The 23142-nt window shown below is 38.2% G+C and overlaps 1 protein-coding gene across 2 annotated transcripts in view; it reads left to right on the top strand.

Annotated features, from left to right (window-relative positions):
- Positions 1-3177: 3177 nt before the first annotated feature.
- The window catches only part of LOC131071469 (probable thimet oligopeptidase), a 296968-nt gene continuing 277003 nt past the window's right edge, over positions 3178-23142 (top strand). Inside the window, exon 1 of one of the 2 annotated variants that reach the window (XM_058007329.2) lies at positions 3178-3486. In XM_058007329.2, coding sequence (XP_057863312.2) covers positions 3348-3486 — 139 coding nt within the window. In that variant the 5' untranslated portion in view covers positions 3178-3347. The remainder of the gene's footprint in view (positions 3487-23142) is intronic. The other variant, XM_058007328.2, reaches the window with a different exon arrangement.

Below are 23142 nucleotides of genomic sequence, written 5' to 3'. Positions count from 1 at the left end.
CACCCTCTTCTTTTCAACACAAAACCATTGCAAAACTTCTTCCTTCTGTCGCTTCTCTAACCATCCATAATTGAATCTTGAAAGGAAAAGATCAACGATTATGCAAAGACTAGAGATGATATGGAATCTAAGATTCCCTTCCACAAAAACAATAGGAATAACAAAAAAACACATCTAAACCTTCGCAAGCCAAAATTTAGAACCAAAAACACAAAGTCATTGATGCTCCTGCATCATAACCTAATCATAGAGTTTATGCACTACAACTCTAAGCTCATTAGGAATCCCAAGTTCTTCCATTTTTCTCCAAAGTTTGTCCCTCAGAATCATGTCAAAGGCTTTCTTAAATCAACAAAGCATAACAAAACTTCTTTCCGTTATGCATCCCAAACTTTCTCAATGAAGTGTATAAGAGTGATGTAATGGTCAATGGTGGAGTGTTTTGTCTAAGACCTACTTGCCCTTTCACTCTTTTTATTTCTCCTTTTTCCCAACTATTTATTCTACACTGTATCATTCTCCCAAAAAGATTTCCAAGAAGTGGATTGATCATAATTGTACAATAGCTAGAAGGATTATTTATGTCTCAACTTTTGTGCACATGAATCACTAACTTGTCCATTTTGCCAGAAAGCCACTTTGAGTAACTTTGTTAAATAAATTCTTGATGTGGGTACTTAGAATCTCCCTTCCTCATTTTGAAAATTCAACTAGCAACCTGTTAATGTCTTGAGCTTTACCACTTGCAAGATAAGTTTCTTATACCTTGCTTGATATCTTCTTTTGTGAAGAGTTATTTTGAATCACTAATTATAGGAGGTTTGTCCTTATCACATGCTTGCTCATAAAGGCGCGTCACATAATCTAACCACTATGCATCCATGACATTGTTTTCTATTTTCTTTCTCTCTTGCTATAGCTCCCTCTAAAATCCTCTAGGGTTGTGCTTACCCAAAGATATTAACTATTTCCTTCTTTCCATAACATAGTTTTATTTTTTCAATTTCATCAAATTCTCATATTTTATTTTGCTTTCTTTGTTTGACTCATTATCTTTGAAAAGTCTTTCTGCAACCTTGCACTCTTCATCAAACCAAGTGTTAGATGTTTTTTTTTTAAAACCCCTCTCTTAGGTCTTTTGCACACCTTTAGTACCTTATGAATTACCAAGATCAACATATTGTTGCAAATGTGGTCCATTTCTTCATTGTTTTCCTTGCATGATATGCTATTTTCTACTATTTGAAGGTGTTGTTCAAGTGTTGTAGCAAAAAGTTCCCAATTTTCATGATTCACAAGGATTTTACCTTGTGAATGTACGTTTCTATGCTTGTGCATAATTTTCCTTTGTTGTTGGTTGTTTGTATGGATGAAAAAAACAATAAGGAGAAGAAAATGATCTAATTTCATCTCACTAGGACAACTCTCAATCGTGAACTCTAATAGCCTAAGAATAGAATGTTAAGAACAAATTACATAATCAACCACACTTTGGTCATTGTAATTTTTACAGGTAATACCTCTAAATCTTGGCTAATTTTTATACCATTGTAGATTCCATGTCATACAAGCTACATAAACCTAGCAGCCCCACCCCAAAATGTGAGACACTCCAATTTCCATCTTGTGAAGTCCTCCCTCAAAGTTGGTCCTCATTTTCCTCTAACCTAAGGGTTTTTTTGTCTTCCCCTTCTTCTCTACCCAATTGAATAGACTGGTTATTGGCTATCCTTGCATTAAAGTCACCCAATAAAACTATTTTCTCCCGAAACATGGAAATAAGAAATGTCTTCTGCATATGGGTCTTCATTATCTAGATTTCTCTTCTTATAGGTTCAAGAATTTTTTGGGACAAAGCAACATGCAAGCACCTTGATAGTAATGCCTCATTGTTTACTATTTTCAACCATATGTATTGCTTATCTGGATCCTCTTTTTCTACATTTACTATTATGTCCCATGTTTCTCTTACCAAAACTATGGTCCCCTTATTGCCCTTTACCACTTTCAATCCCTTGATTCCAAATTGATATTTTATTGTATCCTACAAAGTTTGGCACTTTACAACCAAATGTTCATGTGTTTTCATGAGAATAACAATGTACTCCCCCTCATCTATGCGCCCAAACTCAATCCTCTCCTCCACAGATAACTTCTACAATTCCAACTTATCATATTAAGATACTTCCATGAAGCCACATATTCCTATTTATTGTGTGGAAAACACTCACTAATTTGAGCTTTTCTATTCTTTAACCATGCCCATTTTCTTGCTTGTCTTGCTGATTTTACTTTTTCCCACTCCTTCCTTCTTTTGTCTTGTTGGGTAAGTGTCAAGTCTTAATTGAAGTGTATATGAGTACCTCTAAGAATCCCTCTATTTTTAGGATCACATTCTTGTCTTCCATGCTTCTTAAGGCAGCTCTTACATGTCTATTTCTTCCTTCTTTTTTTTTCTTTCTAATCTTGTTTACTTGTTGGATACAATGTGTCCACTTCAACTAGTCCTTGAGGATGTCTCTAGTTATTGATCCTCTCCTTCTCCTCGTAGTCTTTCAAATCTTTAATGATGATATTTATAGTTTTGTTTTGCTTGTCTTTTTCTTCTTTTATTTGCCTCTTGATCAATTTCTCTATGATTTCCTTTTGGTCAATTGATGACCCATTTTCAACTTGTGATTAGGATTTGGCCTCTTCTATTTGGTCTTTTAGTTTGCTATCTCTTTTCTCCATGCTTGCAATCGTTATTTGGATATCTTCTAGCTATTTTATGCCACTTTTAGTCATTATTTCTCCTCTTGTTTTTTCTACTATTATTTGTTTGTTCTCATGCTTTATAATACTTAACTCTTCTTGTTCTCTTTTCATACTATTTTGTAAGCTTCTTATTTGTTCTTTAAACAACTTATTTTCTCTTTCAAAGTTCCCATTAGATTTTATAATTGCTTCAGTTTGATATCCACATGTTGCCCCTTTGGTTCTATATATATTCAATCCACTTTTTCAAGTTCATGAGCTCATTATTGAAGACCACCACTAGGGGTAGTTTTGGGGTTGTATTCTTGGGATTTTTTTTTTCTCTCTCCCCCTTGTTCGCTAATACAAATTTGGTATTACTTTTTAAAACCTCTCGATACGAAAAAACCTTTTTCTTTTTTCCTTTTATCATCACCTTGTCATGATCGAGTCATTAAAAGACCAAGGTATATGCGAATTTATAGCGTAAAAATATTCAATTGGAGGCAAAAGAGCCTTAGAGCGATGTCATACTAAACATACAAAATCCTAAGTCCACACAGGTATCGATTTTCTATTCATCTCCACTGTAATTCAAAAATCTGTGCGAAATGGAGGTTAAGGCCAAGAGAAATGACGAAAAGAAAATGAAGAGACAGAGTGTAGCTGCAGTTGCAGTGGTTGGAGCAGCTGCCATTGTTCTCATCGCCGGCAGGGCCCTTCTTTCTTTACTCAGGCGTCGCTCCAAAGGTCCATTTCATATCATCTTACATTATTGATGTATTTTCATTTTTGGTCGCAGAAATTGATTAAAAAACAAACCATCTCGATCAGGGATTGAAATATATACGATCCTCTCATCTACATGCTTAAATATTTCAGACTAGGCGATGCTAAAATATCAATAACTGGCCGATGCCTGTTGCCAAAACGTTTTCTTTCAGTCATATGGACGTGCATTTTCTTCTGCAAAATGCGTTTTTTACATCCCTCTTTGCCGAGAGCGTTGGATCAGAGTAGGTGCTGAAGGTGCACTTTTTTTTATTAAATACTGCATTTCAAATCAGTCGATTCCTCTCCGTTGCACAAGAGCCTGGAAAGATGCTAAACAAACACATTAGCTGAAGCAAGACCCCGGGACCGATTAAAAGGACAGGAAAAATGTTTCGAGAAACGGGTTAAAAACCTAATTTGATTGATATAGGATGCAAAGCATAGTTTCTCGAGGAAGTAGAAGATATAGAATGATACATGCAATATATTCCATGTGATTATTCGTCTTTTCATCAGGGAACTTTTGTGCGTGCAAGTGCATGAAAATATCTTAATTTACATATCACTTATTGTTTTGACCCTTGGGGTATTGCTCAAGTATTGCGTAAAGAAAGAGCATGGAAGATGGTCACTCAAGTCAAGGTCCGGAATGAATTCAATGATAAAAAGATTCAGTGAGTCGAAGAAAATGATTGCTCATGATAGAAGCTTGTTAGACACATATGTGAAAAGCATTCAAGATGCCTTATCAGAAAAGTCCCGTCTATCACTTTCTAAGTTTGTTGATGTGATTGAGAAGCAGATTAAAGAAAATGAGAAACAAATAGCTGATACCTCTCAGTCATTTGATCCATTGACTATCTCTGTGGCCAGTCAAGAAGCTCAGTTCATATCTTTGCTAGACAAAATTAAGAGCTTAAGTCATGATAGGGAGAAGATCATTGGCAAAGTTGGTGAACTTCGGAATCTCATTACTCCCAAGATGGACACAATGCTCAGTGCCCTGAAGGAAACTCAGGATGCCATAGCCAAGAATGAACCTTAAGATTTTCAATCGATAGAGATGCAAACATTCCTTTTTAGTGGTCTCATATCAGTTCTAGAGTGTCTCAAGAAAGGTTGGGACAACCATCTGAGCTCATTGAAAAACATTTTTGCAGATATCTTCAGGCTTATGTAAGTTAGTAAGATCTGTGTGTACATATGCTACTGTATATAGAGTTTTGTGTGAATTTTTGGCATGTGGATCCCTACCTTTGCCATTGATGTCAAAGGGGGAGTGTAGGGAAGTAAAAAATGTTGCATTCATCTTAGGGGGAGTTCCAAAATTTTGAGTTTTGGAGTTTTGATGCTAAATTTTGCAGTGTCTTCATATGTTGGTATGATTTTGACATTTAGTCATTTTTCACTAAGTGTTGCCATCAATGCCAAAGGGGGAGATTGTTGGCAAGAGACACTGTACAAGTAATCCAATGTTGTCATTGATGGCAACCGAAGTCTGTGATCCCATCCGCAATGCATGATTTGCTTTTTCCGGAAGTCTGAGAGAAGAGTTGGTTAAGTCCGGTAAGTCAAAACAGTGCATTTGGTAGAGTTCAGTATTCTGGTTTGCATTTCATTTCAGTTGAATATTTTGTGTTGTGGAGTTAAGGGAAGCTTGATAGATGTTTGGGGTACCTTATTCCATGATTTTAGCCTCTGGTGATAATTGTTGTGCAAGCTAGAAGATCCGGTATATTGGTTTTTCAGGTTGAACAGTGTAGTATGGCCGACTTGTATAATTGATCATTGTGCGGATTTGATGGAGAAGTCTTGGTGATTGTTTTTGTGTTCGAGGTTGTTTAGCCGACATTTGGGAAGCGTGTGGACAATTCTTTTTGGTTTGCATTAGTATTTGAGATCGGATTTTGTTGATAGGGTGTACACGTTTGGTGAATATGTTAAATGTTCTTGAGCCGACTAGTGATGGATAAGATTTCATATTGTGGATATATAAGATCGATTGTTATGATCATTTTGGATATCGGTTGGTATGCAAAAGGTGTTGGTGATCGATTTTGTGCAGTTTCACATGCGCAGGGCAGAGATCTATGCTTCGGATTTGTGATAGAACAATGAAATAGAGTAGACTGAGAAAAGTGTGATTATTGAGCTTAACCGAAACTGCATCAGGCATTTGTAGATGCTACTTTTTAGTTCATATACTTCAGTAATCTATTGTAATAGATTTTTAGGCAGTGAGCCTTCTTTATTTGAGCATTGAGCTCTAGGTAGTGTGCCTGAATGCATGTGCATTCCCCTTTGTAATATTTCTATACTTCTACAGAGTATATTTATATTGTGGATTCATCCCCACTGTGATTTTTCCCTTAACCGGGTTTCCACGTACAAAAATCTTGGTGTTATGGTGTTGTGGTTATTTGCTTTATGTTCTTGCATCTTTCTTTTGTTCATATGCATTAAGTGGTTGAATGAGTAGTTAAATAAAGTTAAAAATTGGAGAACATTGATTCACTCCCCCTCTCAGTGTTCCTTGATTCCAACAGTATGGCCCACATTGCAAGAGTCTGAGATTTTTGTTTGGGTCTTGAAGCCTCTCTACCTCAAGGTGCGATTGGAATTTGTCTCCCACCTAAACTGATGTAGGACATAATGCTCATCTGGTTGTTGCTTCTATTCCTCTCTGGTTTGCTGCAATATCTTGTGAACCTATTGCTAGGTATGGTTAATCTATTCAACAAATTTGTTGTTTTATCCACTTGTTCCTTTGTGTGGGGTGATGTCTCTTCCAACACGATAGACAATGCTACATCAATGAATGCCAATGTTTGAAACTTAAAGCAAGCCTGAAATGGGTTGTGTCCCGTGGAACCATGAAGAGCTTGATTATAGCTGTGTTGGACATCTAGAAATCTCTTATTCCATGTGTGAGTATGCTTCATGTGGTATGCCTGAAGAATGTGCATGAACATCCTGTTTACAATCTCTATTCATCCAATAGTTAGTAGATGGAATGTTGTGGACTTTGTAGTTTTGTGTCTATTCAAGAACCAAAAAGTATTGAGGACCATGTAATCCCTATTTGTCACAATGATTGCACCTTGCGGTATGATAATTAAACCTTACATTTGTGAAGAAGAGTTTGGTAGTTTCTTCTAAGAGATCTTTGTGGAAAAGTATTAAGGATCATGTTATCCCCGTTTGACACATGGTTTGCACATTTGCAAAGAAGAGCTTGGTAGTTTCTTCTGTAGAGGTCCTTTTGTTACTGGTCATCATTAGTGCCATATTTGAGAATCTAACGACCACAATATATACACACACAATTGTGACCATGCTTGATCATGGGGAGACCTGACATGAAATCTATCGAAATAGATTGCCAAGGTTTGTCAGGAATTGAGAGGAGTGTATAGGTGTTGTTTTCAGTTGGTTGGCTTTGCAATGGCTCATGTTGTGAAAACGGTGATGCATATGAGAACATCATGCCATAAGTTTGACAAATAGGAATAATTATTTTATATTAGGAATCATATTCAGAAAAGTGTTTTACGATATGAGGAGCTGAAACTTTGCCAAAACTAGCTAGAAGTAGCCCAGATTATAAGTGGATCAAAGGTCCAACTTATAAACATTGAATACACATATCCAAAAAGGATTGGAACCATACAAAAATGAGTAGAGAATTACTCCCATCAGCACCTTTGTTTGTTGCTAACCTCATGTGGTTCAATATCATAGGTACCAATTGGCAGATCAGCCATTTCATCCAAGTTCACATCCTTCACAACTGGTTCAAATCTGGGTCTAAAAGTCGGCTCCTTCTTATCAATCTTCTCAGTTTTTTCAATGTTATTCTTCTCTATATACTTCTTTAGGATAGCCAACTCCTCTTCGTTTAAATTGTTCCTCCCCTGCAGGAAGAAATGCCGACTCTTGGATCTCTTTTTTGTATATATAGTTTGGCCTTCTTGCATCAGGATCATAAACCTTTCCTTGGGGATTTCCAGAATCATGGAGACTTGCATCAAGATATTTAAAAAGTTGAGTTCCCTGTGAAACTTAATAAGGCACCTTCTTTTGCCTTGGAAGACCTCATTTCTCTTCTTCTAGATACCACTATGATGAACCCTTGTTGGTTCAATTTTTCAACCTGCTGTAATTTGTAATTCTTTTTGTATTTTTGATTATTAAAGATGGTCTTTCAGAAATAGACAGAAGTTGCAGAAGGGGTTTCTTTAATCTTCAACACATATTGAAATAATACATGAAATAATCAGCTAAAACAATAAATTGGAGAATTTAGAAGCATACCCGTAGGTCCTTAGCCAATTTATTGAAATGAAAAGATTAAATCAGCAACTTACAAAGTTCTGATTTTTATTCTGGAAACAATCCAGATCTGCTCTTATTTAATAATAAGACGCCCAAATAGTAAGAAGATGGCGCCAATTAATGAGCAAGCTGTGGGTTTGGGAAAAGAGGCTTCCAAACCACATAAAAATAACAGCAATAACAGCAAATAAGAAAATCTACAACAAATCTGCCCTGTAAGAAGCCAAATCTGGCTGCAATCATCACCAATTTGACTTCTGAATGAGGCCAACTACAGCTGCAATAATTCAATTGATCTTTCACAGTCTCACCATTACCATGCATTGAAGAATAGACGTTCTCCAATGAAGAATCCAGTCTGAAACCCTCAAGCTCCAAATTCCAGAGAGGAATGAGATATCAAATAATCAACAAATTAATGAGTTCGATTTCTCAAGGAGGCGACTTTATGCAAAAACCCACGATTTTGATTTAGGGTTAAAGAAAATATCATAAGTGTTAAAACACTTTTAATATAGGCGCCCAACTATAGAGAAAAATAATAAGTTAAATAAATTAAAATGAAATATTTTATTAAAAAGTCAATGTGACTTTATAATAACGTCCTTCGTGCACGTGCATCGTATTGAGGATATTGTTGATGTGTATTTTGTACACAACCAAACACAGAATAAAATACACAAATGGTACCTTATCCTCTCTTGAGTAAAGTCTCTGAATGCTGAAGATATCGCGAAAAGGATCAATCAGGGTGACTTCAAGGTTCTTCGTTGTAGGATCTCTACATGTGGATAAGCACCAGTGGTCGTTGTGAATGCTGTTTCTTCAAGGGGCCTTACGTATTCTCGATTTGCAGGAACAGGGTTTTCCCAAATGCTAACAGGTTCTCAAAAAATAGCAAAAGATAGGGTTTTAAGGGATGGATACTATTCTAACCCTAAGAATGACTCAATGTAGGCTAGACTTGGTAAGATTCTACCAATTTCAGTATTGCCAAGGAATTACAACTCTACTGGAATTGATGCGATCTTCTAAGGTGACTAGTGATTTTCAATTCATCAAAGATATAGACACTATCATAAAGATACATATCAATATTTCAATAATGATTGATGGTTCAAACAATCTCAATATCTCCAGTTGACCACACACGGCATCCTTACAATCAGTAAGAAGCTAGTGGTTTGGAACGTGAATCTCACCAAAGATCAAGCACAACACTTAGTCCTTCAAACTTAAATACTATTTCGACTGAGAATGATTCAAGAAGATAAACAACCATGAAAATAGCCACAAGAATAGCAATAAAACACCATAACTTCAATATTTTATTGATCTCAAAGCCAAATGGACAACAATTGTTCAAAATTCTTTCTTCACTACTCAATTTTGCTACAAAATAACTTTCTTCTCTAAGCTCCTCTAATCTCTAATAATCTTCTTCTAATTGCTAATCATCTAATGACAAAATGAAAATGAGTGAGGGTATATATAGCATCCTCAATTACAATGAATGGCCCAGATCGAAAGAAGATCAATGGCTGATAATTTGACACCTAAACCCTAATTAGGGTTTGTTACAAAAAGTTCCCCTTTTAGATGAACATTATTAAATGCATAGCCAAATATTTAATTGGCACAAAAGTCGAGGAAACATAGACCAATGAGAATTAAGATGCCACATCATCCTATAACAACCTTTCTTCTAGAACTTTGTTCCCTTTCCTATGCTCTTTCTTAGCATATCCAACGAATCTGGACACAATTCCTTCAATCTTAGCAATAGGAATCTCAGGAAGATTCCTCATTTGTTCCTCCAAGTGAACGACTTGATCAAAAGCCGTGAGAAGAGCCGTTTCCCATCCAGGTTCGAGTTCTTTGATCTTCTCAATCAGGAGCATGGTAGTGAACATTAGGTCTCGTTGCTCATTTGTGATGACCTTCACATCTTTGCAAAAGATGACCTTGACTCTCTCTTCCAATTCTTGGAGGTCCACATCTGTCTCAATCTCGATCCGCCTGCCAAGAATGGTACACAACACCTCAAACACCTTATCTTGAATTGGATGGATGACACCTTCAATTTGACTGCATTTGGTGTTGATGCTTTCGAAAAGAACCTCTTTCATTTGGAGTAGAGCTGACCACTGTATTAGGTTGTGAGTTCCTCCATCCATTATCTTTTCTTGTGCCAGGATCCTCCTTGGTGTTTGCCTGATTACTTGCAGGACCGGAATGATAACATCTCTAGTGTGAGCGAAAGCGGCTACAGTTATCATTAGATTGTGGATAATCTCAAGGACTTGGATAGCTCGATGGATTGTCTTCATCATTCTTGTTGCAAATTCAACAGTTACCGTGTGGGATTTATCAATCCAAGAGCTCATAAGTTGAACCAAGCTTTTGACCCTTTCTGCTTCGCCAACTGATTCAGGAGGAAGTGCCTGCAAAGGAGATACTGCTGGATCCTGACGTCTCAAGGGCTGATTGAGATGACTAAAATAGCCCCTCCAAGCACCGATCTCTCTCTCAAGCTTCCTGTTTTTTTCCACTTCTTCCTTAAGTTTATCTTTAAGTGCTTCAAATGAATCAGTTGCTTCTTCCATTGCTTGCTCAGTAGTGAGTGGACCAAGCTCAAATGTTTCTAAATCATACTCATCTGCAAGAATTTCACCTTCATACTTGTCCACTACTGGCGTAGCTATCTGCAATTTCCTGGATCCTGTCTCATCTCTGATCACCTTGGACATCTTGGTGGCCTTCTTCTTCTCCGTTACCTCTTGAGAATTTCCTATAAGGCTCTCTAAGTCAATCACATACTCATCTGCAAGAATTTCACCTTCATACTTGTCCACTACTGGCGTAGCTATCTGCAATTTCCTGGATCCTGTCTCATCTCTGATCACCTTGGACATCTTGGTGGCCTTCTTCTTCTCCGTTACCTCCTGAGAATTTCCTATAAGGCTCTCTAAGTCAATCACATCCTCTTCTTCTTCAATCACAATCACCCTTGTCAGTCTCTCTTTTAACCAATCCGGAATGGTGGATCTTGTCTCTCTCACTTGTATTTCTTTAGGTAGTGGTTCATCTTCTCGGAGAGGAGATGTCGCTTCATCATCATTCTTCTCTTCATGTAGCTCATCAACTTGGGGAGATTGACTTGATGAATGCTGAGGTGTCTGCCCCTTTTCAGGCTTATCATTCTGTACCATGGACTCCATAGATTCATCAACTTCAGGCACCATCTTCCCTTGACCTTCTCCTTGGCTTGCCTTCTTTTCATGTCGAGAAGATGTGCTTGATGGGTGATCTCGATTGGCCTCTTGCTTCTTCTTGGAAGACTCCCTTTTTTCAGGTCTTTCTTTTCTCTTTGCACCTCTAGGATGAGAAGTGTTCTCACTCACGCTTGCTTCTCCTTCTTCTGGTCTTGCCTCCAAAGTAAAAGTCATTGACACGTTCTGCTCTCTCAATTTCTGATGTTGTACATCCACCCATCTGCGAGTACATGATAAAACAGGAGCCATCAAGGCTCTCAAATCCAAAACCTCAGGTTCATTCCAATCTATCTTCACTGCTTTGTCTTCTTTGTCATAAGATGACTGGAGATGTCTGTCGCTATCCTGTGCTTGATCAGCCACTCTATAAACTTTGCATTTCCTGATGAGATCTAAGGGTAGCCTAGAATGCATCTTTCTTTTAACCTCTAAATCACTTGAGAGATTCATCCAAAAGTCCTCTACCTGAAATTCGTGTTTGTACTTCTTACCAACTGTCTCCTCCATATAACCATGAGGATCAAAATTCTCCCTCGAGGCAAAGACTGTGAATGAATATAAAGCCAATTCCTTCTCTGCATCATCCAAGGCTTGAGTATTAGGACATACCTCAACTGAATTCCCCAATATGATGGGCACGGGAACTCCATTTCCATGCTTGTGTCTGGATGCCTTTGCATAAGCTGCCAACTGTCTGGTCACTTCAAGTAGCACTATTTTGTCTGTCGGATACCTCGGCAACATGTAGCGAGGTGAAGGACACCCATGAACTCTGATATATGTAAACTTTTGAAACTGGATGAACCATGCACCATACTTCTTCACAAGTTCTTGTGCCTCCAGAGATAGTCGATTATGAATCCCACCTTGCAATATCCTAGTGATGTTCATCGTGAAGGTGTCATTGACTAACTTGTAGTCACCTCTAGGAGGATGATGCAAATGAACATAAGAGTCACAAACTCTCACTTCTCCGGGTCCTCTTCCGATCACTCCTCTGTGAGGTAGCCCTGCATACTCGAAACTCCTAATCAAGGCATATATGACATATGAGCTCATGTGGAATGATTTAGTAGGTCTTCGCCTTCTCAACTGCACATTCAGACAATGGCTAATAATTCTAGCCCAATGAATCGTTCCTTTTCCTTGGACTATCACTTGGATGAAGAAGAACATCCACTTTTCGAAGTAGAAGGCTTGAGGAGCCCCTGTAACTCGATTGAGCAAAGTTATCAAATCTCTATACTCCTCCTGGAAGTCGATCCTATGTGGTGTGTTGGGAATCTTGCTCAGGCGAGGACGACTTTTGAGCAACCAATTCTTATTGATGAGATTCAAGCAAGTGTCGGGATCATCTTCATATATTGACCTGGCTCCTTCTAAACTTTTGTAAATCATATCTTTATGCTCTGGAAGATGAAGAGCTTCACTTATAGCCTCCTCTGAAAGATAAGCTAAGGTGTTCCCTTCCTTGGATACGATCGACCTTGATTGTGAGTCATAATGGCGGGCACACTCGATCATTAGCTCATGACACTTGACTGCTGGAGGGAAACCTACCGCCTTGATGATGCCACTTTCAATTATCTTCTTCACAACAGGTGATGGCTTGCCAATGTAGGGGACTTCTCGAAACTTTTTTACATTGAAGTTTCCTAAGTTGGTGTCTCCGATATTACTCCATTTGGACACGATCCTGGTCTCCAATTCATCGTTCCTCTGATCTTCTTTGATGAGAGCTGAGCGACTAGTAGATGCTCCTGCCCTTGGAGTCGCCATCTTGACACCTACACAACATTTCAAAATTAGTTCTTAAGCATTATATCTTGAAGTATAGAAATTAAGACTCAAAAGGAAGATTAAAGATATTAATTAGGAAACTTCATGATAAGTCTAGAGTTATCATTTCCTAATTAACTAATCAACACTTAGACTTCTCCAAAAGGTGTCCAAAATCAAATCTTACACAAGGATGCTAAGATAATTTCGCCATACCTCTTCTTGAGTACTAACTCTAAAAAAATGATGCAAGTAATGGATTTCGCTAGGCAAAGTTTAGATCAAAGCCCTCTCTTGGATGAATTGCGTCTCCTCTAGTTTGAAAAGAATAAACTCCACCTTAATTAGCCTTCAACACTTAGAAGAAATTCGCTCCAAATAAGTTCTATTTCGCACCTCCAATCAGCTCTCCAATTTCGCACTTAAAAGGATGATTGAATGAATGATTAAACTTGATCAAAGCATCCCTATTATATAGAGCGCTTAACCCTTGCTTCCTCTAGGCCGACTTGACAAAAAAGAGGTAAAAAATAAATAAAATCTCCAAAAGGGGTGGCCGACTTGACAAATAAAAGCAAAATAACACCTGAGCGCTTATTAATTGAACTTTAATTTAATAAAAATTAATTTTAAATGCCTCCAAATTAAAATTTCGGTTTTCTCAAGGCTCAAAATTAATTTATTAAATGCCAAAATGCTTTTAATTTAATGCGAATTTAAGTTTAATTTTCCAAATGCCTCAAAATTAATAATTTTGGCGATCAAATGCAAATTGGAGAATATTAATTTTTTAAAACAAGGCTTAATGAAACTTCATGATGATTTCGCCTTGGACCCTCAGAGAGGGTCAGGAGCGATTTTCCATTTTAGGCTTATACTCCACCTAAATTTGATTGTTGAACCCGCATCGTTATTTCCAAGATCAATTTCCTTGCACAATTGAGTAAATTCATCGAAAATCTTGAAGGCAAAAAATGTCTTTTGGAGGAATTTCGCCCTGGACCCTCAGCAAGGGTCAGGAGCGATTTTCCCAATTTTGCTCAAAACTAGCATTTTTCAACGTTCTAAATCTTTTCCAGACATTCTAACTAGGCCTTCTCACTGACTTGCAAACTTAGCTCCATCAAATTTTGGAGAAAAGGTGTGATTTTGAGGTTTTTCGCCCTAGACCCTCAGCAAGGGTCAGGAGCGATTTTTTCATTTTGACTACAAATCCTCATTTCCTTATCAAGACACTTTCTCAACTAGCTAGACCGTGTTAATGCCTCCAAAATAAGCAAGAAAATCCCTTTTCAAGTTTTTTTCGCCCTGGACCCTTAGCAAGGGTCAGGAGCGATTTTTGCAAATTGGGCTTAATTCTCCATCACCTTTCATTGAAATTCTATTCATCACTTGGCAATGTCCTTGCTTTATCCATCTCACCCAAATTGGCTTTGTTGTTTCAAGGTAAAATGGGAGTTTCAAAATTTTCGCCCTGGACCTTGAGAGAGGGTCAGGAGCGATTTTTGCTTCCTGGCTTAGCATCATCAACTTCTCTAGGCAAATCATCATTCATCATGTTTTTGAAAGGGCTTCTTCCTTAGCACAATCTTGCCTTAGTACAATTTTGAAGGAACTATGTTGGTTTTATGATTTTCGCCCTGGACCCTCAGCAAGGGTCAGGAGCGACTTTTGGTTTTAGACATAGCCCTTCATCCTTTAGACTCCAAATCACCTCTAAGGCATAACACATTGCGTCCTCTTTCTATCCAAGCAAGATTTTGTCTTAATTCATCAAAGAAAGGAGAAAAACTTAGAAATTCGCCCTGGACCTTGAGCAAGGGTTAGGAGCGATTCTGATAATTGCCTTCAAATCTTGCATTCTTAACATTCCTTCTTCACTTTGAGGCAATTTAAACATCATTTCAAGCTCATGTCTAGGCTTAGATTTGTCCAACTCGGAGAAAAATGTCCAATATTAGGCTTTTCGCCCTGGGGCCTCAGCAAGGGTCAGGAGCGATCTGGCTTGATTGCTTCCTTGTTGATTGTCCAAGTTATATTCAATGGGTAGAACACACTTGCTTTCATTTATTCCAATTATAAAAATCACTTTGACTTTGCAAGAAAATGTGCCTTTTGAAAATTTCGCTCTGGACCTTCAGAGAGGGTCAGGAGCGATTTTGATCTTCTTGGGCAAAACTCCTTCAATTCATCATCTTCAATCAAGTCTGGATACTTTATCACGCTCATTTCATCCTCCACCATGCCTTTGATATCTCATTTTGACCCAACAAGGTCAGGAATGACTCCAATAAGCTTTTTCGCCCTGGACCCTCAGCAAGGGTTAGGAGTGATTTTGATGATTCCAACAAGATCCTTCATCATTTCAAGTTAAAACTCCTTCAGGCGGGTGGAGAAAGTCATTCATTTTCCATTCATGTTCGACACTTGGTCCCTTTTTCACTACCAGATGAGGGAAATCAAAATTTCGCCCTGGGCCCTCAGCAAGGGTCAGGAGCGATTTTTCCCTTAGCCTCCAAAATTCATCATTTTTCATGCCTTCAAATCTTCAAAAGCATCAAACCATGTCCAATCATCCCTCCTGGAGACCCTGCACAAAACAAATTAGAAAAGTCAGTGATAAATATGCCTTAAATAACATTTTCGCCCTGGACCCTCAGCAAGGGTCAGGAGCGATTTTACCCTTTCTGGCTAAACTATTCAAAATTTAAGTCTCCAATCACTTCACAAGGCAGAGTCAGGTCATTTTCAAGGTTAGGAACCAGTTAGCAAGCCCATCAAAAACAAGAAATTGCACTTAGGATAAATTTCGCCCTGGGCCCTCAGCAAGGGTCAGGAGCGATTTCTCTGTTTCAGGCATCATCTTACTTCCAAAATTTGATCAAAACTTACCTAGGCAAGAACACACAATTTCACCTTCAAAATGCTAACACTTAGTCAAAATTGGATTTTACCCTAAAAAATCTTGATTAAACCTAACCTAAGACCCATTTGACTTCCCTGAAAGGCTTACCTTATTTCAATCATCTCGATTCTTCGGGAGGACGCTTAACAACTTTCAAAATTTGACTGGACTCAGCTCGAATAACATCCAAAAGAAACCCCTAAGGTTTAGCCCTAGCCCAGACAGACAACTCACTCACTCAAAACCCTAAAAGCAGAGAGAAAAACAAGCAAAACAAAAGCGAAAAAGAAGGGGGTCCCCATTCTAATGGGGCGATGTGTGAAATGGTCACAACAGATATTTGGGTAGATTTCTGTACAAAAGTGGAAATTCTGAAGATGGATTACTGCAGGATTACTGTTGAGCAAGTTGTTGATTTGAACTTGGTGGATATTACACAAGGGATGATGGGTATGTGCTTGATCCTGAATATATTTCACGAAGGGTTGAGGAAGCTCCACTTCCTTTAATCTGTTGGTTGAAAATTTTGTACACTTGGGGAAATATACAAAATTGTGGTTTCAATCACAACGTGTGAGTAAAATTCTCCTAATTAAGGGAAGGCTCCCCCTATCTAACTACAACTTTGAAAATAAAATAAGATGGGACAACAATCTTTCTTCTTCTTTTAAGAAAGACAATATCCTTTTCTCTTCAGAGAAAAGAATAGCGATTGAATATAAACAATAGTAACCACTTTCAAATGAAATGAGAGAAGGGAAATGAAGTTTCCTGAAAGCACAAAGACTTCCGTCACTTCCTTCGAGACGGGACAGCAATATCAAGCTCAAAGACTTGATTATATGAAGTCCTATCTACCCTTTTCTATACTAATGCTATAAAGAACAAATTATAACAGCTCAAAGACTTATAGCTATTTCTCACAAAATCTACTCCTAAATTCTCCTAAGAACAAGTGAAAGCACAAAGACTTGCAGCTTCTCTCAACAAAATATTTATTTTAATCTATATTAACCTCAACTACTTGTAGCACAAACACTGCAAATCAGATGTAATTAAGCTCTTTAAGGAACACTTGCAAGAAAGATAATATAGAACATAAACTCAAGTATGTAGCACAAAGACTCAAAGCTTGAGCAATTTTCTTCTATTCCTTTCAATTCTTAAATTTACATATGAAAGCTCAAAGACTTCTTTGCTGTAAATTTGGTAGAGTTTTTGCTTGCTTTCCAAAAGATAAAAATTACAATAGACCCCCTCAAATATTTATAGAAGAGGAGCCTTGAGAAAAAGGTGAGAGGATCCTAACTAACTTGAGAGATTCTCTTAACCACCAAGACTTATTCAATAACTAACTAAGACTTCAATAACTACCTATGACTTATTCCAACTACAGTCCTAATTGAACACAACTTGTAGTTGCCTTACATGTAATTACAAAAGTGCAAGTAATGAGTTAACTTGCATTTTACAAAAATACTTTTACATGTAACTTGTCAAAACAAAATTACAACTAGAAATTACAAAAGTGGAAAAATACAACTAAGTGTTGAAAAGCACGTAAGTTGCAGCACTTGAAGGCACGAATCCTTTAAAATTCTGGATGATCATTTGTAGTTCCTCAGGATCCGGTTCATGGGTGTTCTTGGCAACAACCATGGTCTTCACGATAGTATCATGACACCGAAGGAGCGCAGAGCTGTTTTTATCCAGGATGGATTGGATTTCATGCAAAAAGACTTGGTGTTTCATCAACATTTGAATTGAAGTGGCCGAGAATTGTTCGCTCCATTCATTATGAATCCTCATCTGTAAATCAGCAAGAACTTCTTCTTCTGGAATCAGCTCTCCATCCTGACTTAATATGTTGCAAGAGGCCCTTTCACAATGTGAGACAATATCTCGGAAAACTTCACCCCAAAATCTCTTTGCATTACCGATCTTCTCAATGAGGGATTTAAGAACAAGGGCCTTGTTTTCCAGAAGCTCTTCAAATTCCAAGTACATGACCCTGGAAGAGATGATGGCATGCTCCTGTAAAACACTCAACTGTTGTTGGGGCATGGTACGCCAGATTTGGCCAACTTTCTTCAACACTTTCCAGATTCTTTTTGAAAGTATCAGAAGTCTGATCCAGTTTCTCCTCAATGGTTTCCAACTTAGACATCATCTGAAAAATGTCTTTCATTACCTGTGCACATAGATCATGAAGCTGATCAACCCAGGAATCCAATGCTTTTACCTTCTGAGCAGCCCTTTCCACTCCACGAATTGATTCTTGGGAACCGGAAGAACCTATGGAGTTACTCCCTTCAGCAACAGGTTTTGTGATTTTATGAACAACTACCATAAGTTGTCGGTTTTCCTCTTCTAGCTTGTCTTTCTTTGCTAGAAGTTCATCACATCGTTGTACCAATGAAGCTACAGAAAACTGAGCATCATGTTTAATAACCTCATGCGTTTGTTTGCCCAATTCTATCCTTGTAACTTTATAATCAGCCGCTGACATTTCTTCAAGTGGCTTATCTACAATGGGTTCTACAATTTCAGCTACCTTCATCTTGTTGCTGTCAACATTTACTCTGGAGATAGTCTTGGCCTTCTTAGCAACTTTGGATCTGGACTGTTTTAGTTGCTGATAATCAAAGGCATCAAGTGAGATTTCTTGCTTCTTCCTTTTTGGAGTAAAAGAGCTAAGCCATGGAGGCAAAGTCATTAACACCCCTTCAGTAGCAGCTGTAGGCAAAGGAGAAGCAGTTTCTGTTTGAATCACCGTGGTCATCCTGGGAGGAATATTTGTTTGGATAGCGACCACGGTTTGCTTAGTTACCAATGGGCATGTAGATTGCCTCATAAACTCTTCAAAATCAGAAGTGGAAGTATCAATTTCTGACAACTGGATGCAAGTAGGAATATCCTCAGGAACTTCCAACACACTCTTTTGTTGATGATCAGGAGGTGGCTCGTATGCTGAAATGGGAATAGCATTCTGAGGAGATTCATCCACAAGCAAATCAGGAGGAGAAAGAGGCGTCTCAATGGAAACTGGAGGAATGATCTCATGAGGCGAGTCTGAAAGTGGAGACTTAGGAGCATCATCAGATTGTTGCCCTTCTTCTGGATTATCTAGATCAATCACCTGAACATGAAATCATGATTTTTCTTTCCCACGAATTGTCGTCTCCTCAAGAGGAAGCACTACAGCCCTACTAACTCGCAACTTGATCCTTGTGCCCGAAGATGATGCACCTTCCTTGTTGTCAACCTGAATCTCAGACTTACGTCTAAGAGGCTCCGTAGAATCATCTTCTTTTCCAACCTTGATTTTTATGAGTCTAACAACATTACTTTTCAGCCATGTGTTGGTGCTAGCCAAGATAGGCTGAAATCTCTCAAGGATGGATACACACTCTTTGTGTGACCATTGGATCAAAGAAAGTGGAGCTTCCTCAACCCTTCGTGAAATATATTTAGGATCAAGTACGTGCCCATTGTCAATCATTCCTTGTGGGATATCTACCAAGTTCAAATCAACAATTTGCTCAACAGTGAGCCTGCAGTAATCCATCTTCATAACTTCGACCTCTGTGCAGAGATCTATCCAAATATCCTCAATGCGATGCACGTGCACAAAGGATTTTTTGATCTTCTCCTTCATACCCTTGTAATCAAAATCAACTCTAGGTTTATACCTTTTGAGTTTATTTTCCTGCATTTCAGTCTCCATGGCCTTAGCTTTTACGGATGTGACAAGAGAATACCGGCCAATTTTTAATGGGTTTGTTGTAGAGATCCCCATTCCAACCTTGTGTTTAGTAGACTGAAAAGTGTGGACAGCCATGATCTGTCTTCCCAACTCCATAAGAATGATCCTATTAGTTGGGTATCTAGGAAGCATATATGGCTGACCACTATAGCATCCAATTCTCATATAGCTAAAGGTGGGGAACTGTAGAAACAAGCATCCATACTCGCTCACCCTTTCCCATGCCTCATCTGATACCCTTTTGTTCCTCAGAGTTCTGTCAAACTGACACATGAAGTAATCGAAGAATGCATCTTGGACTCTTCTGGAATGCAGTCTGCTAGGTCTCAAAGGCAACTGATCATAATATTCCCAAAATGGTATAAGTGAGCGATCACCCTTGGTAGAAAGACTTGGAAAGTGTCTAAGTGATGCTGCCAAGTATACCAAATATGAGTTCATGTAGAAAGTCATGGTGGAAGGGACTGCTGCAAGTTGTTCACACAAGGCATTGCTGATGACTTCTCCCCATGATATATGATGAGACTGCCTTATGAACATGATGAACTGGTACATCTAGGGCTCAAAAACATTAGAATGTTCAAGGCCCATCATCCTGCTGAGAAGGGTTATGGTGTCTCCTATCTCCCATTTGAAATCACAGGGGTACAACTTAGCCCACCTTGAGAAGGAGGCTCGTGGCTCTTGGATCCACTTGTTGATATGCCGCTTACAATCTTTTTCTCTCTTCACCTAATACTCAGCTGCACTTTCTTTGGAGATTTCCATGTAAACAAGTGTGGGAGGTATTCTGAAAACCTTCTAGATCGTATCTGCATCAAGACGAATTATTGCCTCACCATCATCATTTTTGATGACTCGTCTCTTTGTCAAAATGATGGGCGCAGGCGAGAAGAAATTTAGGTTCTAGGGCAGCCACCGGGAAGGAAGACGCATGATGGATATGGCTGTCCAACAGCCGCTGCATGTTGTTATCTTGTGGATCTTCCACCCTCTTGACAAACTCTGTCATATCCACGTGCCCTATTTCTCTGTCTCTGATAGGATCCAAAGGGGAAGAAACTTGGGAAGGTGCCACCTTGTTCTGATACTTGTCATGTTTGTACTTCATCTTTTTTGAAACTGGAGATGATGACAAATCTGACATTGATTGGAAACTTGGAATACTGTGATGAAGATTTAAAAGTGTTAAGGCAACATCATAGTCAGCTGTAAATAACATTCTTCCTTCTTCAAATGGGAAAAACTTCGATTCTTGAACTTCACGATTTTGTGAGAGGAAGAGGGGAAATATATGGAAATGGGAAAATCTTGACTTTGACCAATTTCGGATCTTGGAGAAATTTTTGCGAGTATACAAGTTGGAAAGAAAATTCATGCAATCGGATCTTTAAAACCCAAATGCAAGTACACTTGTAAATTTGCAAATGGAGAAATGGATGGAAAATGAGAATTTGACTTGCGGAGAATGACGGAAATGGAAAGTACGGATATGGGAAACATAAATAGATAGAAATGGGAAAATCCGGGAATGTCATTTTCATGAAAATGGGAAGAACTTTTCAACATGTAATCCGGTCTTTTTAAAACCCGAGTTTGAAAGGGGGGGTATTTCTCATCTTTTCAACTTGGAATTTCAACCATAAATGGTTAAATTCATTAACCGTAAGGGAAGAACAAAAATTTCGAGCCAACTTGTAATCAGGATTTAAAATCCTGAATACAAGTAAAGAGGGAAAATGGGGAAGAACAATGCAATTCAAAAATTGCATATCAAGGGGAAAATCTCTCTCACAAAACCGATTTTTGGGGGAAGAACAACATATTTACAAAAATGCAGCTAGAAAGGAAAACTAAGAAAACAAGAAAATAAGAAAAATGAAAGAAAGAAAGAAAGGAAAACATACCTTGAATAAAACTGAAAATGCTTCTCCAAAAATGCAATCAATCTTGGAATGAAGAATACAAACCAATAAATAGAGAGAATCCACAATGCCAAACCCTAGCCACGTTTTTGCAAAAACACCTTGTGTGGAAAAACGTGGCAGCAAATGCAAGGGAAATGCCATGAAAGATGTTTGAATCTCCTTCAACCCTCAATGCCTTATCATTCCAAGCAGAAACGATTCATAACATTGCTGATTTGTGGCATTCCAAATGGCAAAAAATGTGGTTGTTGTTATAGAGCTAAAAACTAGCAATCTTAACCTCCATGTGGCATGAAAGGTGTTTGAAAATGCATGGAAATAGGAAGGAATCCTAAACGCCTTCCTATTCCAACAAATTCTCCACAAAATTTTGCTAAAAATCCTCAAAAACGTTTTTTCCTTGCAAATCGGGTTTTTTGGAATCAATAACAAGTTCGAAATGCATAAAACCATGAAAATCAGGTTTTTTGGAGGATATAACAAGTTTAAAATTGTCACTTTTTCAATATGTTAGGCAAAATCAAGATTTTTTGACCAAATAGCAAGTTTAAAATGTCAAAAATGCACTTTACAAGCAAAATCGGGTTTTTGGAGACAAAGTGCAAGTTTTAAAATTGTCACTTTTTCATACACAAGGCAAAATCGGGATTTTGAGAGAGAAATGCAAGTTTAAAATCACTTGCAAAGGGGAAATAAAACCCCTACAACAAGTTATAATTTACTTGCACACATAAAATCCCTATTTTAACTAAAAAAGCCAAAAAAGCCAAAAAAGCCAAAAAACAATAAATGGGAAATTTAAAACAAATTACAAGTTTTCACTTTTAAATAAAGTGCACATGTAATAAGCTAAAAATTTCCCTACAAAGACCAAAACAATGGAAATCATTAAAACTTGCAGTTCAAGGAAAATTCTCCATCTGTAGTCGGGATTTAAAAACCCGAAATTGAAGGAAAGACATAGCAAATGAACCCAGAATCCGACGAAATTCAAAACGTAGTTCAAGGATGGACTGAAAATTAAGCCAGTCCAAGGATTAGTCGAAATTTGCCTCGGGAAGCGTGCCACAGAGTAAGTTTTTTTTTTTCATTTTTTCACAAAAATTTAATGTAATGGTCCTTCATTTTTGAAAACAAAAATGAGGACAACATAATCCAATGGTCACACAAGGAGTGCACATCCATTCTTGAGAGATTTCAGCCTATCTTGGCGAACACCAACGCTTGGCTGAAAAGTAATGGTGTTAGACTTATCAAAATCAAGGTTGGAAAAGAAGATGATTCTACGGGGCCCCTTGGACATAAGTCTGAGATTCAGGTTGGCAATAAGGAAGGAACATCATCTTCTGGCACCAGGATCAAATTACGAGTTAGTCGGGCTGTACTGCTTCCTCCTGAGGAGGTGACAGTTCATGGAAAGGAAAAATCACGGTTTCATGTTCAGGTGATCGATCTTGATAATCCAGAAGAAGGGCAGCAATCTGATGATGCTCCTAAGTCTCCAGCTTCAGACTCACCTCATGAGATCCCTTCCTCAGTTTCCATTGAGACGCCCCTTTCTCCTCCTGACATAATGGTGGAAGAATCTCCTGAGAATGCCGTTCCTATTTCAGCATACGAGCCGCCTCCTGATCATCAACAAGA

The sequence above is a fragment of the Cryptomeria japonica genome, chromosome 6 (genome assembly GCF_030272615.1).
Source record: "Cryptomeria japonica chromosome 6, Sugi_1.0, whole genome shotgun sequence".
NCBI classification, from domain to species: domain Eukaryota; kingdom Viridiplantae; phylum Streptophyta; class Pinopsida; order Cupressales; family Cupressaceae; genus Cryptomeria; species Cryptomeria japonica.
The sequence above is the reverse complement of the archived record's forward strand: the minus strand, read 5'-3'. Positions and strand labels throughout refer to the sequence as shown.